At 57.1% G+C, this 16,780-nt stretch overlaps 1 protein-coding gene across 8 annotated transcripts in view; it reads right to left on the minus strand.

Annotated features, from left to right (window-relative positions):
• KDM4B (lysine demethylase 4B) overlaps positions 1-16,780 on the minus strand; it is a 120,805-nt gene that overhangs the window by 52,065 nt on the left and 51,960 nt on the right. For 6 of the 8 annotated variants that reach the window (XR_015166812.1, XR_015166811.1, XM_086410017.1 and 3 more), the window contains one exon: positions 696-745. Coding sequence is in view for 4 of the 8 variants with exons in the window: in XM_086410017.1 (XP_086266143.1) it covers positions 696-745 (50 nt within the window). In the remaining 4 variants the exon portion in view is untranslated. Of the gene's footprint in view, positions 1-695; positions 746-10,234; positions 10,303-16,780 lie in introns of those variants that run through there. The other 2 variants (XM_086410018.1, XM_086410019.1) reach the window with 2 other exon arrangements.

Genomic DNA, 16,780 nt, shown 5'->3' on the forward strand with positions numbered 1-16,780 from the left:
CCGTGGGGACAGGGCAGGGCCATGATGAGAGTGACTCAGGGCCATGGCCTGGCCCTCCGTTGGGGCACACAGAGGCCTCAGGGGCTCCCAGCCGGGGTGTCTGCTTGTCTCGAAGGATTCCATGCCCTGAGGGCCTTCCTATACCCAAGTGGTCCGTGGCCCCCTGTCCAGACACAGCCCAGGACCCTCTCTGATAAATCCGGTCAGCCCAAGAGGCCCCAGCTAGGGCCTCAATGCAGATAGCGGGACGTTGCTGAGGAAGCCTGGGTGATCCAGTCCTGCATGGACAGCAGACAGCCCCATGGCCCCCACTCGGCCGTGCAGCACTGTGAGGACCTCCGAACTGGCCTTCTCATGCTCAAGACTGAGCAAAGGCTCCACGAAGACAAAGGAGGGTGGGATGGAGCCCCGGGAGCTGGGGCGTGGGGGACGAGAACACTGGCTGCCTCCAGCCTGCAAAGCCTGGGGTCACATCCGAAACCCCGTGCCCAGAGTCTGGAAAATGAGAGTGTGAAGTGCTGACACTCGTGCAGCATGCGTCAAGTGACAGACCCACGGGGGGGACCACGGCCTGACCCAGAGGGAAGGAAGTGGATGCGGCGCGGGACGCCGACACCCAGACAACAGCGGGAAGCCGGAGAGGGTGGGGCTGCCAGCCCGCCGCCCACCCAGCCCCAGGGGCCCCGGGCACCTACCGATGGCCAGCCGCTCCAGGCGCTTGCCGTGCTCCGGGGGAATGGCATACCTACGAGAGAAGGCAGGCACGTCAGAGTTGAGAGCGTGTGGCCAGGTGGATACATCCATTTTCAAACAAATGTGGGGTGTGTCCTTTGTCCAGAGGAGGAGGGAGGGTGGTAAAGGGTCCGACTACAGTCACCAGACCATCTGCCTCCAGACCTGTTGGGAGAAACTCCAGACAGTGGCTCTCAAGCCAGCGATCCTCCCCCCAGGGGACCCAGGCCATGTCTGAGACATTTCCAGTTGTCAGCACTGGGGGGGGCGCGGTCCTGGCAGCAAGGGGGTGGGGGCAGGGATACTGCTCCATGCCCCACCCCCACAGAGAGTGACCTGCCCAAGGCCGCAGTGCAGAGCGGGAGGGGGACTGTGCTCCTGAATAAGCCCAGCAACACCTGGAACTCTAGAACAAGACCCTATGAGGGTGCATCCCCCCGCCCCACCCCCACCCCCGGAGCAGGAAGCCAACTGGGGGAACCACAGGAAACACTGAAGACCGCCCAGACATGGCAGCCAGCTGAACCCACCCCAATGGAGAGGTTTATCACTGCTTTTGATAAAATAACACAGGGCGAGGGGAGGAGATAGGTGAACGCTGTGCTGCCTCGTTTATCCAACAGGATAAAAACAATTAATTTCCGAGCATGCTCGGGGCCCTGGAGGCGGCGGCCATGGCACCTTTAATTCTGCTATCGTCAGAGAATTTCCCATTATCTGGACAAAGAGGAGGTGACTCTTTTTTTAAACGGCCTTTTATTGCTTACATAAAGATGATCAAAGTTAATCCCAATCCAAGGCACCTTGGTGGGATTAATGTCACCCCCCACAAACAGCAGAATGAAACATTCCATCCCTTCTGGGAAGATGCCCAGGGCCGGGAAGGAACTAATTTACGGCTCCAAGGCTGTGATGATTAATGCAATATCGCGGGTCTACAATGCTGCTTTCACTTAATTACCGCCTGTAATTGGGAGTTGTAAAGATAAGATTAATTGAATCTGGTGGATGTTAAAAGTTGAATATGTTGGCACGTGGCTCCTCTGTTATCAGAAAGTACAGACTGCAGGACGCGGGCCGAGTGTTCAGAAGGGCAGCCCCTGGAGAGAGGAGAAGTGACTCATGGACGGAAGCCAGCGGCCTCGGGGACGTCTGGACTCTGACAGCCAAGAGCATGTGGCGCCTGCCACGCAGCAACCACTGGGCAACCCCCTCGGGGTGCTGAGGGGCCCCAGAGCTACCCTCTCCTGCCTCCAGGGACTCTGCAGGATGAAAACCTCTGTCTTCAGGGGAGGGCAGAGTGCTAGTCCTGACTACATAAGCACTGAGCGTGGACCATCCATACAAAGGAGGCAGGGAGGGTGTTTGAGGCTTCATCGGTGCAGCTGTGAAGGCTCCCCGAATTCTACTGGCTGTGGCATTGTAGGTACTCACCGAGCCCCACCCAGCCACAGCCCTCCCCTCTGGGGCCCCCAAGCAAGGCCAGTGCAATGGAGGCCCAGGTGAGTGGGCCACAGGACTGGCCTCCCTTGCAGAGCAGACATTCACCACTGGAGAAAAGTCCCCAAACCAAGGGGCTTTCGTGGCAGAACCTCATGGGGTCTCCGGCCAGGGCCCGGGTTATGTTATATCATCACAGCCCCACCCAGCATCACACCACCGGGTCGGGCTCGGGTCTGGGAGGAGAAAAATAAAGTAAGAAGGCAGAGGAGGGGCTCCTTGGGTTGAGCCAGGCTGCTTACTCACCCTCAAGGTGGCAAGCATCTGTCTGGCTATTAAGAGAGCAGGTTCCAGGGCCATAAAACAGAGTCAGCTTTATTGGTCACCAATATGGGGGCAGTCTGTCCTGCTCCCCAGGAACTCTGTCCCCAACACAAGGTCAAACATCAAGGCCAAAATCAATCTGCTCTGCCCGCCTGTGATCCCAGGCAGCTGCTCTCTGGACGGCAGCCCTGGTCACTTGGGTGGCAAAGGATGCTTGCCTATTTCGATGGACAAACTGTCTGCCGGGACCACATCCGCCTCACGACTGGGCTGGTGTGAGGTCTCCCAGCTGGCAGGCAGCCCTGCCCAGCCCACCCCCAGTCCCCCCTCGTTCCCCCATCCTGCTCTCTGCCAGCATGGGCGCTCTCTCCAGCAAGGCTAGTTTTCTGCATGTCTTGCTGCCCTACAGCCATCTCCCTGGTCCAATAGCCCCTTGCTCCTCCCGGGGGGTACGGTCTAGTCCCAGACGGCCCAGTCACAGCAGAAGAGCCTGGACAGGCCGGACAGGATCGGGCAGCACCACTCCCAGAATCTGGGGACCACTGGGAGGGAAAACAGACCGGGGGTTTGGGGGACAGAGTCGGAAATAGGGGAGCTCCGTGGGGGAAGCTGCAGAGGGACAGGCCACCTGCAGAGGGGGTCACACTGGTTACTCCACCCACAGCACAGGGAGCCTCAGTCCTGAGGCCGGCCAGGCAGGTCCCTCTGGACCTCCCCACGTGTTTTCCCAGCCCTTCCTATGCACCCCTCTTCCTCCACCCTTTCTCTCTGGTGGTGACAGTTCTTAACACAAAGTACTCTGGCCAACACTCAACCAGAAAGTTGTGGAAAATCCGGTGCTCTTGGCTTGGTGGCCCTGGCAACCACAGGCATGGGACCCCGCGAGGCTGCAGCAAGACTGGACAGGCTCCATAACTCCGGGTTTAATGTTGTGGAATCGGTGAGGAGGCCGAGAGAGATGAATTCAGGCATTGTTTGCCAGATGCCTTTTTCAAAAAGGCAGTCGTCTGTAAGTATCAAGGGCTTCAGTGAGACAATAAAATGTTTTTCGATCTGCTATACAGCCATGCAGGTGATGGGAAAGACCAAGCCAGGTCTCTCTGGAGCTGGCTCCCAGGCGGGGACACAAGATGTGTGCAGAGCCACGTGACAGTGAAGAGACAAGCCCCGTCCAGCAGTTTCACTGTTCAAGTGACCGGCTGATGAGGACAGATGTTTCTGGGAACAATGGTGATCATGGCCCAGATGTCATAATCCAGAAGGAAGCGGCCCCCTGGTCTGGGGAGAGACAGGCAGACTGCACCACAAGGTGGGCATCTGCCAGCCTCTCCTCCAGGTTCTTCTTTTACAACTGAGGCCTGGAGGAGTGGATACACACCCCTTGCCCCGAGTCACAGCCACCCCCAAAAAGACAGTGCAGAACCGCACACCTGGCATAGGGTGAGAGGGAGGCCTGGGGCCATGGCTGCCAGCAATCATGTCCGAGACCCACATCCTGACATTGCTGTGGGGGTTGGACATGCTTACCAGGGGCCAGGGACACACTGAGACTGGACGACAGAGGTGGGCATCCCACGGGCCCTGCTGAAACCAAGCCAGAGTCCAGTAAGGAAGCTGGGGCTTCTGGGTGCTGGTGGATGGAGGCCTCAGTCCAGCAGGAGGGCGGCTCTTGAGCCCAGGAACACAGGGCAATTGAAAGGAAATGCGCTCTGCGGGCAGCTCTCACCTCGGGCCGGGGATGGGCTGCCCGCATTCCTGCCGAGACAGCGGGCCGGAGACTCTTCCCGTCCGCAGCAGAGGATGCTATTAATAGTGTCATTTTCTTGGTGTTTTGTTTATTCCCCTGGAATGGCTTGATGGATGTGAATAATTATCAGACTATAAAAGCCAGCAAATGTGCTATTTTCTATCGCTCTAAATCATCAAACAAATAAAGTGTGAAACAGCATTTTTGAATATAATTTTCCCCTCTAATGGCTTAGAATTATTATCAAGAACAATGAAAATAAATAAGCAAATGCCTTGTGAGTTAAAAATTAAATGAGTGTGTCAGGAAGAGGAACACAGGCTGTCGTGGAGAGTAGGGACCTGCTCGGGGGCCATCACTTTGCCGATGGAACAAGTGGCTTCGGGCCTCAAGGGTACCCGGGCTTCTCTGGGTGTGGACTCCCAGCACCTGGTGCCCTCTGGCCCGGGAGTGGGCACTGGGACCACCTCCCTGGAGGGACAGCTACACTGGCAGGTGTGCACCACAGCGCCTGTGTGTCTAGCTGACCCCCGAAGGCCCAGGGAGTCGTGTGCCACTGCCCTGGGACGGCCACATGAGACCTCAGAAGATGAGGCAAGTAGGGGGCTGGCCTCTGTCCCTCCTCGTCCGGGCCATGGACAGACAATTCCAGGTGGGTACTGCCTCTCAGACCAGCAGGAAAACCTAAAGTCCTGGGACAAATTCCCAGGACAAGAAACACCCCCTCCAGGGGGAGACAGTGTACCCCCACAGGGCCCACTGGCTCAGCTGGCCGCCCACCCTGGACTGCAGGGCCCGGCAGAGAGGATCGAGTTCCCTATGAGCAGGGCGTGTTGCCATGGTAACAAGGTAATTCCCACATGCTCCTGCCAGCTGCCAGGGTAACGAGTCTTGAGGGGGCCTGCCTCTCACACCCTGTTGCCCATTCCCGAGGCCCCCGGCCTCTGCCCGAGCCTACAGGACCGTCCTGCTTGGAGCCAGGGTGGAAGCACTGTGACACAGACAGTATCTGTTCCCGGAGATGCGTGTGACTTCGCTGGTGACAGCTGCGCTCGGGATTTCTTCCATCACTGGCCTGACAGCTCCCCCCAGCATGAGGCTCAGCTTCCCCCTTCCTCTCTACCGAGGAACGTGAGCCAAGAGCAGGGGTCCAGCCAGGAGCCCTTTGGAAATGTCAGTTCAGCCCGACGCGAGTCGGAGGGCGAGGAAGTTAATTTCACAGTGTCTGCACAAGGCCGGGGCAGACAGGCCCCTCACCGTCTAACAGGCTGTAATTATGGGAACAGAAACAAGAAGGCAGAGTCCAGGGAAGTGCCGAGACCACGCTTGCTCGAGGCACGAGCAAGCTGCCCGCATGGGCCCTGGGAAACCCCGGCAGCTCCCAACGCCACTGGCCCCAGAGCCCCATGCACTGGCCAGACAGAAGAGCTGTTTACTGTGACCCTCAAGCACAAAGCCCATCGTGGCCCGTGCCCTCTCCAGCCACACGTCAGTTGGACAGTCTCAGCTCACTGCCCCGTGGTCTGGGTGGGCCAAGCAGAAGAACCTGGTCACAGAGCAGACTTCCCCTCACACTCCCAGCTCCCCAGGCACCATCTCCACGCTGGTTAGAGATGAGCCCGGCCAGAGCAGCCATGCTCCACTCCTCTGCAGTGCAGAGCCAAATGGCCAGAGAAACAGTTACCCCGAATGTGATTATCACAGAGACGAGCCCCACGGAGATGAGCCACAGAGACTTGCTCTACCGACCCATCCCTGCACTTCAGATGACTTTCATTTATATAAAACTCCAAACCATCCAGTACAAAAAATTCTTAGCTATCTAGAACAAGAAGAGACCTTCCCATGGTCACACTTCACTGGGGTGAGGCAGGAGAGGCACCCCAGAAAGTCGGGGCAAAGCGGTCCACGGTACTGCAATGAAGACGCTGGCCAGGTGAGAAGCCAGCAAAAAGATATAAGGGGAATAATGGTCAACAGGGATGAGACAAACTTCTCACATAAAGTAATATAACCTTCTACCTGGGGAAACTAAGAGAACAAGCTGGGAAATTAAGAACTGAATAGTCCAGGGACTTCCCTGGTGTCAGTGGTGAAGAATCCACCTGTTAATGCAGGGGACACAGGTTCGATCCCTGCTCTGGGAAGACCCCATGTGGCATGGAGCAACTAAGCCCTGAAGCCACACTACTGAGCCTGAGCGCCCTAGAGTCTGTGCTCCACAACAAGAGAAGCTGCTGCAATGAGAAGCCTGTGTACCACAATGAAGAGTAGCCCCTGCCCGCCGCAACTAGAGAAAGCCTCCTTGCAGTAAGAAGACCCAGCACAGCCAAAAAGTAAAGAAAAAAATTTTTTTTAATTAAATAAAACATTTTTTAAAAAGAACTAAACAGTTAAGTGAGGGTGCAGAATTTTTTTTTTTTTTAATCAGTACATAGCCAGGCTTTGTCTGTACTTTCCCAGAAGACTATAAAAACCACTAAGGTAAACCCTCTCCCTTGTCTGGGGTCCAGAGGCAGGAATTCTTGACCACAAACGACGGCAAACAGAAACCTGGGCAGGTCCCAGCCCCTCACAGAATCCCCAGTCTGGTGCAGGAGACTGGCAAGCTTTCAGTGAGGCCGGCAACGAGCCACACGGTGTCCCCGCCCAGAGCAGGCCAGGGCAACACGCGCACAGGCAGAGCTCAGAGATCTGGCGGGTTTAGTTCCAGGCCACTGTGATAAAGTGAGCCACGTGAGGTTTTGGCTTCCCAGTGCGTAAGAAAAGGTACATTTAAACTGTACCCTTACCGCAGTCTATTAAGCGTGCAATAACAACATTATATCTAAAACAAATACTGCACATACCTTAATTTTAAAATGCTCTCTTAAAGTGCTAACCATCACTGGACAACACACGGTTGCCACAAACCTTTAATCTGTAAAAAAAATCGAAGCATCTACGAAGCACAATAAAACAAGGCGAGCCTGTACCACAAAACGCCTCCATGCCCCTAACCTTGTCCTTCAGTAAAGGAGGTAATACTGGATGTGATCACAACAGTGACTCCAGAATGCACACAAGCCAGGCTAGTCTGTCAGGTACAAGCGGGGCGGCCTCATCATGATGGTTCAAACGTGAAAGACGCATTACTAGCAGTCACACTGACAGCAGGGTTAAAGGGGGACAAACGGGCACCAAGCAGGAGAAATGAAAGATGTTAGAAAAAGCCGACAGGCTCGCTCGCCCTTCAAACATGAGGGAGTGGGTCCGAAGGCTGGGCAGACAGCCAGCCCTGGGACTACCGAGATGCCCGGGGTCCCCTGCCTTCCTGGGAGGGGCGGGCAGAAGAGTTGTCACCAACCCATCTGCCTGGGCAGGTGGGGAGAGCTCCTGCTGGCATGGGGAGCGGGGGACTGAGCCCTTTCTAAACACTCAGGAGAGCAAGGGAAGTGCGCCTCCAGGTCAGGCTCCAGCCCGGGTGGGGAGGGCGGGGGGTAGGGTGGGGAGGGGTCCCTTGGGGGGCACCCCCTCCTCCCCTACTGGAGCACCACTGTGCAGAGTTGTTAGGCCGGGCAGCACGGCTCCCTGAGAGTGACTGAAACTGCCTGACAGCGAAAGGAAAGGATGGCAGCCCTGATTCTATCAGGAGCTCCCATCTCGGGCTCCGAGGTGCAGCCTGCAGGAGGAGGCCACCCCCCTCATCTGTCCCGGAACCGGGGCCCTTTATGTGACAGATACAGACACTTGCTGGGGAGATAGGATCAGCCAAGGACCTAGGAGGATTGTCCCCAGGATAGAACCTTATTGAGCTGCAGGCGGTTTTATCTTTAATGGATCGTTTTACGGGACAATAGACGATGGAATTTGGTATCTCACACCAGCAGTGTCAGTGATTTCAAATACTGACATTTTTATTGAGACGGGCACGAGATAAACAGAGTCCTGGGAGCATCTGCTCAGAGAAAATGGGGAGTCTCAGGTGGGGATGCCAGCCAGGGGGGGGCGCTCTGCAGGCGGGCCGCCTAGGCCTCTCAAGGCGCAGGTGGACAGTGCCCTGGCCTGCACACTCGCCCTGTGAGGGGCCAGGGAACCTGGGGGTGGCTCAGCACCTCAATGACCCCCAGCCCCAGGGCCCGGTTCACAAGAGCCGGTAAGGAGCAGGCTTTACAAGGCAAGTGTTAAAGGCAACTAAACACTGAATTGGAGGCATCTGATCTCCAGCCCCAGTCTATTTCAGGTCCTTGAATTATTTTTGTTATACAACAGGACCAAAAAATGCCGAGTCACATGTGAGCTGGGTTTCGACTTTGCTTTTGAAGCTGTGGGGGCCCTTCTCAGGTGAGGTTTCAAAGGCGAGCCGATCAGTACAGCCTCAGGTCAGAGTGGGGAGAGGGCCTCGTGCTGCCAGTGATGGGGGTTTCAGTGCGTGGGGACGCAGTGCCAGTGAGCACCTGATGCCACCGGAAAAGCCATCGCCATCTCCCCCTCGAACTGGCCTCAACTGCTGATCATAAAACCAGGAGGCAGCCTCCCAGCGTGCCGGGGCCCATGGCTTCCGCTCCAGTGGGAGACACCCCTCCCTCGATTTATTTCTGCAGAAACACCCAGGAAGGTGTGAACAGGAAAGAACAGAGGGAGGTCCACAGAGCGCAGGAGCATCCGCAGGGCAGGACTTGGACATCACAGGCCAGGCCAGGGTGTGCGGGGAGCTGGGGGAGCTGGAGAGGGTGTCCAGGGGTCCAGGTCTGTCCTCGGGCTGCGAGAGCCAGGGCGGCCTTAAAGCGGAGCGGCTCCGGGCCTATTCATGTGTGGGGACCCTGGTGCTTCGGGAGAGTTAGTGTGGGTAGAGCACACAGAGAGGAGCCGCAGAGAGAGCACCTTCAGCTCATCTCGCGCCAGCCACGTGAGCCTGCCGGTCGCGCAGCCCGGCTTCCATCTCCTGCTGCTGTGCCCACGTGAGGGGAAACTCGTCCTCAGCCAGGTTCTGAAGCAAAGCTAACGCAGACGCCCTCAGCTCAGATTCGCAGGGATCTCCCTTCCGGGGAGCTGAAAGCGGCCAACAGCAGAGAAGTTTGCCATGGAAACAAGACCCAGCACACAGAGCCGGATCTACAGGATGGGTGGGAGGGTGAGCGACTCCTGGGTTTGAATCAACCCCTAATCCAAACACTACTGGTGGGGGCATCTCAGGATGGACAGATGCCCAGCGACGACTCTTCTCTAGAACCAATGGCTTCTTAGGGTGACTAGCCTGGTGCCCCGCCCTGGGCGGGCGGGATTGGCCCCTGCTACCCTAAAAGCAAAAGCGCAGAGATCACTCAAGCAGCCTGAGCCAGCACAGCCTTGGCCATTCCAACCCCAAAGCGCCCACTCTGAACAAAAAGACTCCAAAATGAAGGACCATCTGCTTCTGCCAGACCAAGCCAGCGGGCTGTGCGACAGGCCAGCCACGCCTGTGGCCATGAGTGACAGACAGACAGGAGATGGCTGTGCCCACAGAGGCAGGCTGGCCTGCCCAGGCAGCAAGGGCTACCCTGACCTGCCAGACCAACCCCCACGCCCAGGCTTGCATCCCTCCCTTCCACAGCTAGCGTCCCCCTGGCCAGAGGGCTCTTCCTGGAACCGTGGGGTAACTCCCTACTCAGGGCCCTCCCATCTCCCTGCTCCTGGTCTGCCTGCCCGCCCTCCATCAGGGCCCTTCCATGGGCTTCCCAGTGGCCTCTCCTCCCACAAGCCTCAGCCCAGCAGCCTTCCTGCCTCCATCCATCTCAGTGGTCCCAGCTGCTACCTGCCTCCTGCCTGGCCCCCTATGCCCCTTCAGGGGTGGGCATGGGGGACAGCGGGGCTACACACACAAGCTCCTGCCCTGACAGATGGCATTGGCCCTGGTGTGGTTCATGCTCGGCCCAGAGTGAGCACCTTGTCAGGGCCTGAGCTGACCCAGCTCCTCTATAACCTCAAAACCGCCTTTGTCCAGCATCCACAGGCAGCAAAGCTATGGCTCACCTGCCCTTTTCCCTCCCTGTGCTCCCAACACGCGGTCAGACCATGGCTCCCAGGCTCCAGTGCCGGAAGGTGTGGCCCCATGACCCAGCATTGGCCAAGGAGACGGGGGCAGAAGCCAGGTACTGACTCCCTGGCCCGCCCATCACAGTTCAGGAACACGCCTCCCTCTGCCCCATAGGAATGTCTGCCCAGGGTGACCTCAGGAGCCACGTGTTTAAGGCGGCAGAGCCTCTGCTGGCCTGGGTCCCAGAGCCCCGTAGCTCCCCCATCTCTCACAAGGATCCGCAGGCTTTGATTTCAGCTCAGCAGGCCTGATTCAGAGATGTCTGGGGGACTATAAGAAAAGGATCCACTCTCTCCCACACCTCGGAGTTTGAGCCACCTCTGCCAACTGGGACACACGCTGTCCCCATGGGAGCACCTGCCTGGTTTGCAGGATGATGCTTCAAGGGGCAGGGCGGAGCAGTGGTTAGGAATGTGGGCTCACCCCACAGCCTGGGCCCGGCCCCAGCCCCACCACTCCCCAGCCACGGTCTCACCAATCCAGTCCTGTCTGTGAAGGAGCTGCGGGCAAGACAACGCGGCTACTGCTGTAGCTATTTCTTGTCGTGTCATGTCGTCACATACAGTGACTAACTTCTTCACGAGCAGCAGGTAAAAGGTAGCACGAAGTGTGGCCAGGCCCCAAACTGGAAACATCCCGAATGTCCACCCACAAGGGGACAGGCACGCAGATGGAGGCGTAGCCACACGACAGAAAATGCTGCAGCCGTGAAGATGGATGGTGTCACCACACGTGGCAGGACACACCCTCACAGACGCAGAGCAGAGACGCAGAAGACCAATCAGTCCGTGATTTGGGGTTTCAAACCCAGCCGGCACGCAGCCGTGTCCCCCAGGGACTCAGCACACGTGGAAAGCAGCCCAGAGAAGCAGTGATAAGACCACCAGAATCAAGAGGATGATCTCAGTTCTAGGGGTGGGGATGGGGCCACAAAGGAAGGGGGCCCGGGACAGGGAATGAGGGAGTTCATTTTCCAACACTGTCCTTCCCGGGGGCTTACACAGAGGTGGACGGGGCAGCCATCTGATAAACTGCGTGCAATCATCTTTCCTTGGACAAGTACATTTCATGTGATTTTCTGTTCTGTGTTACGTCTCATGATAAAAACGTCCACCAAGAAGGGAACGCACCATGACAGGCACCGTTCTCGAGGCCCCTGCACTCGGTCATTCCAACACCCTTCTCAGTGCCGCTAGAGGGGGCTTGGCTGTTACAACTGAGGCCCCAAATCAGCAGAGCCTAAAATAGGGAGGTGACCCTGGTGGGCCTGACCTAATCAGGTGAGCCCTGGAAAGGCACTGGGCCCACCCTAAGCCAGAGGGTCCAAGCGTGAGAGGACCCCCAGTGCCAAGTGGACCTTCTCCAGAGCCCCAGGCAGGGGCCTGGCCCGCCACCACTCGACTCTGCCTCAGGCCCTGAACTGAGGCCCCAGTAGGCCCGCTCCTGGGCACCGTGAGATGTCCATCTGCGGGATCAGCTATGGAGCAGCAGGGAATGGAGACCGCCCAGCAGGAGAGAGCGGGGAGGAAGACAGAGATGAAAGACGCCCGATCGGCCACAACTGTCCAATCTGGGTATCGGACACTAGGCTGTTCTGTTCACTATTCTCTTTTCTTTTCTGAAATTTGAGGTATTGAAGGAAAAAAAAAAGTATATTCCAAAGGGAGACAGTATGGGAAGGGGGTGGCATGACTCTACAATGGAGACACCTGACCAGCATGACCTCAGCCGGGGGACCCCGGTCAACACCAGCAGGGAAGAGTCATGCTGACGACAGGCACCCCAAGATGATGGATGAGACGGCCCCTCACCTGTGTCCTCCCCCCACATCCAGCGCCCCAGTGCCACGGTGAGAGAAACACCAGACAAACCCCCACGGAGGGAAGTTCTATAAAATCTCTTACCCCAGTCCTCCTCAAAATCATAAGGGCATCAACAACAAGGAAAGTCTGGGAATCCTTCCCCACTGTTGGTGGGAAGGTAAGCTGGTGCAGCCACTGTGAAGAACAGCATAAGGGTTCCCCCCAAAAAACTACAAATGAGTTACCACATGACCCAGCAACCCCACTCCTGGGCATATACCCAAAGAAAACTATAATTCGAAATGATCCACGCACCCCAGTGTTCACTGCAGCACTATATACAATAGCTAGGACACGGAAACCACCTAACTGTCCATCCACAGATGAATGGATAAAGAAGATGTGGTTTATATATACAACGGGATATTACTCAGCCAGTAAAAAGAATGAAATAGTGCCATTTGCGGTAACATGGATGGACCTACAGAGGATCGTACTACATGAAGCAAATCAAACAGAAGGACAAATACCGTATGATAGCACTTAAATAGAATCTAAAATATGACACAAATGAAATTATCTATGAAAAATAAACAGACTCCCAGACAGAGAACAGACTTACGGTTGCCAAGGGGAGAAGGGTAGAGTGGGAGTTTGGGATGAGCAGATGCAAAGTATTATGTACAGGATGGACAAACAACAAGGCTCCACTGTAGAGCACACGGAAATATACTCAATACCTTACGGTAAACCACAATGGAAAAGAACATGGAAAGCGTGTGTGTGTGTGTACATATATATATATAAATATAAATATATAACTAAATCCCTTTGCTGTGCATACTTCAATAAAATAAATTTCTAAAAAATAAAAAAGAGCAAGGAAAGTCTGAGGACTATCACAGCCCAGAGGGTCCTGAGGAGACAGAACATCTGAATGTCACGGGGGTCCTGGGACAGAAGAGGACACCAGGGAGACACGAGACAAGCTGGATGAAGCAGGACTCCAGTCAACAAGAATATCTCCATAAGGTTCATTAACTGCAACAAATGTTCCAGCCTCGTGTAAACTAAGAAGGAGCTGGGTGGTGGGTGCACAGGACTCTGTGCTAGCTTCTCAGTTTTTCTGCAAATCTAAAACAGTTCTAAAAAACAAACTCTTTTAAAAAGAGAGAGGGAGGGAGTATGCCACCAAGACAGTGGGTAAACAGACAAGCTTGTGGCAAACACGCAAAGAACAAGGAAGTCTCTCAGTGGATCGCGAACCACCTGTGCAGGGCACCCTGCATCACGAGCCCTCCCACCCCTGCTCACCAAGAAGCCAATTGGGCTGGAGTGCCGCCTGGCTGCCCAGGCTCACCACGAGGCATCAGATCATCGGGAACCTCAGCGGATCACCCCCCTCAGCCTCACTGGCTCCGGAGTAGAGCATATGGTGAGATTTTCCTCCGCAGAAGGCTGACCTAACTCTGCCTAGCGTGATGTGAAAACCACTCTGCATCCCCTGAACAAACACCAACTGTGCCTGTCCCCCCAGAACTGTGAGACTCCAGGAAGCAGCCTCCGGACTGGATCCCACTGCCAAGCCGGCGGTGGGCGGGCACAGGCCCCCTGGGGTGCCCTGGGATCCCCTGGGTGCCCAATCCACCCCGAGGCGCCCGCAGCATGGGTTGTCAACTGACACAGCTGTCCAGCTCTGCAGGGGCAGCACCAGGCTTCCACAGGGTCAGTGCGAGCGAGGCTGGCAAGAAGCAGTCCGATAACCGGGCTGATCTGTGGTTCAAACCATGCCGAGCCACGCCACACAAAACCCTCTGAAGCTGCGTGCTGTCTCACCCTCCAGCATAAGTAGTGATGCCACCCTACCCTCGCAGCCTGATGATACTCAATGCCCTGGTTTGAGACTGGAAGGTCTCTCCAACTTCAGGAGTTAATTTTCGAATGCCAAGGCCAGCTCTTGGTTCTAGAGTTCTGACACAATCCTGACAAGCAGAAAGGCGGGGTTGGTGGCATCAGGGAAGACAGTGTGGTCCAGACAAGAAGGGGCCCAGGGCTTTATGCGGGTAGGAGGAGAGGTCCCGGAGTGAAGGGGGGTAACAGCTGTGCTTCCCATAAGCCCCAGGGGCTCAGCCCTCCTGGGCTCCTGTTAAAACGCTTCTCCCAGCCCTGTGCCAGCATCCTGAGCCTTTAGGGGTCCGCTTGGGGTCTCTTTGCTTGGCTCCATCCAGCACCAGAACTCCCAGTTCTGCCACCCGGGACAACAAAGCCAAGGCCCTCTCAGGGGGCCGGCACTGTGGTCCAGCAGCGCCACCTGCAGGCGGAGTGGGAGCCTGCAGCCTGTGGCCAGGGAGGGAGGCAGGGGATGGGTGGGGGAGCGGGGCGGAGGAGCTGGTCCCCTGGGACAGGAGGCGCAGCTGGGCACTGGACCGCTGCTGCCTGGGCTGGGCCTGCAGGCGGCTCCCCAGGGGCCAGCAGGGCGCCCATCAGAGGGGAGGGGAGCAGCCCAGCAGCCCCCGCCCCCAAATAGCAACAGACTTGAGCCCAACTTATAGCCTTTTCCCCAAGCTGCAGCCAGAGGGCAGGGAACACTAGTTGGCCTCCTCCCTGGGCCCCAAGGCAGGGAACACACCTTCAAATGTGCCTGTGCGCACACAAGCACACTCATGCCCACACATGCGCACACATGCATACTCTCACACACACACACACACCTCCAGAGTATCAAGTGCAGACTCAGCCGATTGCCTGCTTGGCATTACATTTCCCAGCAGCAAAAGAAAGCCTGCCTGATCCCTCTCCTACAGAACTCCCCTGAGCAAAGATGCCAAAGAAAAACTGCAGGTGCCAAGGAGTCAAAAGGAGAAATTCTCACCACACCTAGAGCAGCGCTCAGGCTCCTTAAAGGTCAGGGAGAAGGCCAGGCTCTCCACACCCAGGCTCTCCCCCCCGCACCCCCTTCCACCAACTGCCTGCGGCAATCTGCCCGTCACACCCCAGGACTGAGCACAACATGAGAGCCTCTCCTCCGTGCCCTGACTTGGGTGAGCCTGATTCCCCAGCAAACACAAGCAGCTGGGGAAGCCGGGGAAAACCAACCGCAGAGTCCAAAGTCATGGCCAGGACAATCCCCACAGGGAACACAGTTGGTCCCGCCCGGTCTCCCCACCCCTATGTGTGGATATATAGCCCTATGTCCAGGCAGCAAGCATAGGCAGGTGTGTAACACACTCATCTATGGTTTCTGGCAGCGTGCTGCCCAGGCAGCCCAGGCAGATGCATGGACCCTGGGACGCTGACCCAGCACCACCTGCACCCAGGCCCAGCCAAACAGGATGGGTCCCCGAATCACACAGAACTGCAACGCCCACCTCCCGCCACCCACGACCTCCTGGCCTCACTGCCCGACGTCCAGGCTGCGGGAAGGCCAGGTCTATTTTAAATCCTGTCTCTAAAGGGATCTGGAGCCTCAGATCTGCAGGTATTCTTAGCCTCGCTGCCTGAGTGCGGCACAGTGCCGGCCTCGCAGAGTAAATTCCACGACTTTATCGACACCAGGCTGTTTGCATCACGCTGACACTCAAGTCACACTGCCAAAGTAACAACAGGCTCAGAAAGGCTCAGGAAGACATGCAACCTGAGTAAGTCAACACTTATAAGAGAGTGCTGCCACCGTAACACTGAAATAGTTGCAATTAAGCTCCTGTAGTCACAAGAGCAGTGGTGTGATCAGGGAGACAGATGTGGGCGTGCGATCCACTGGGGAACACTCAGGGCCCAGGGGAAGGGTCGGGAGCAGGGCACCGCCCTCCCAGGATCCTGGGTGGCTCCTGAATCCGCAGCCCAGGGACAAGAGGACACCTCGGCAGCCCCTGCCACCCTGCCCCCAGGGTGATGTCTGTGTTGGCCCAGGAGGGAGTGTGGCCTCCACACGCCATGAACCTCCATGCCCGTGGTGCTCCCAGCTCTCCTGGTAATCAGAGCCCTCCCCCTCCCATGCAAGGCTGCTGGGGATGGGGACGCATCGGGGACCGAAGGCCCTGACTCCATGGGGTCCACGTCTAGCAGGGAAGGACTGACACCTGCATCACACACGGCCTGCACGTGATCACTGAAGGATGAGCGTGGGCTGCCATGCCAGCATCTGGGGTCCCCACCCTGTCCAGCTGAACTGGCCACACTGGCAGCGTGAGGGACCCCATGTGCACTCCCACCCCCTCTGAACCAGAAGCCAAGATTCAGGTCCCTTCCAGAATGTTCTTCCTTCAGGGAACCAGAGCTGTGTTCAGCACACCCCTCTGGCTGCTTCTTAGCACTCAGGAATCAGGCTGGAGGGGGCAGGTGGCGGCAGGGACAGCAGGGGCCACCCCAAGCAAACCAGGGGTGCAGCACAGGGGTCAAGGTGCTGGGGGCCGTCCTGGGGGCCAGGGAGTGTGCAGAGCCAGACACCACCCTGCCCGTCACCCAGGGCTGCTGGCCCTCATGTCCCCAGCGTCCACTCTCTCAGGGACCTCCCTCGAATCCAGTCCCACTGCTTTCCAACCACCCTGGACCCCAGTGTGCCTGCTCACTCCTATTGCGGGGTCCCTCCCTGCTCTTCCCCAGCCGCATGTCCCAGAGAACACACCAGGGCCCCAGTCTCCAGGGGTCACCCTGCGCCTGAAAGCTCCAGCTCCCATTCCG

The sequence above is a fragment of the Bos grunniens genome, chromosome 7 (genome assembly GCF_055505025.1).
Source record: "Bos grunniens cultivar Pamir isolate PY7600 chromosome 7, Bosgru_T2T1.0, whole genome shotgun sequence".
Taxonomy (NCBI): domain Eukaryota; kingdom Metazoa; phylum Chordata; class Mammalia; order Artiodactyla; family Bovidae; genus Bos; species Bos grunniens.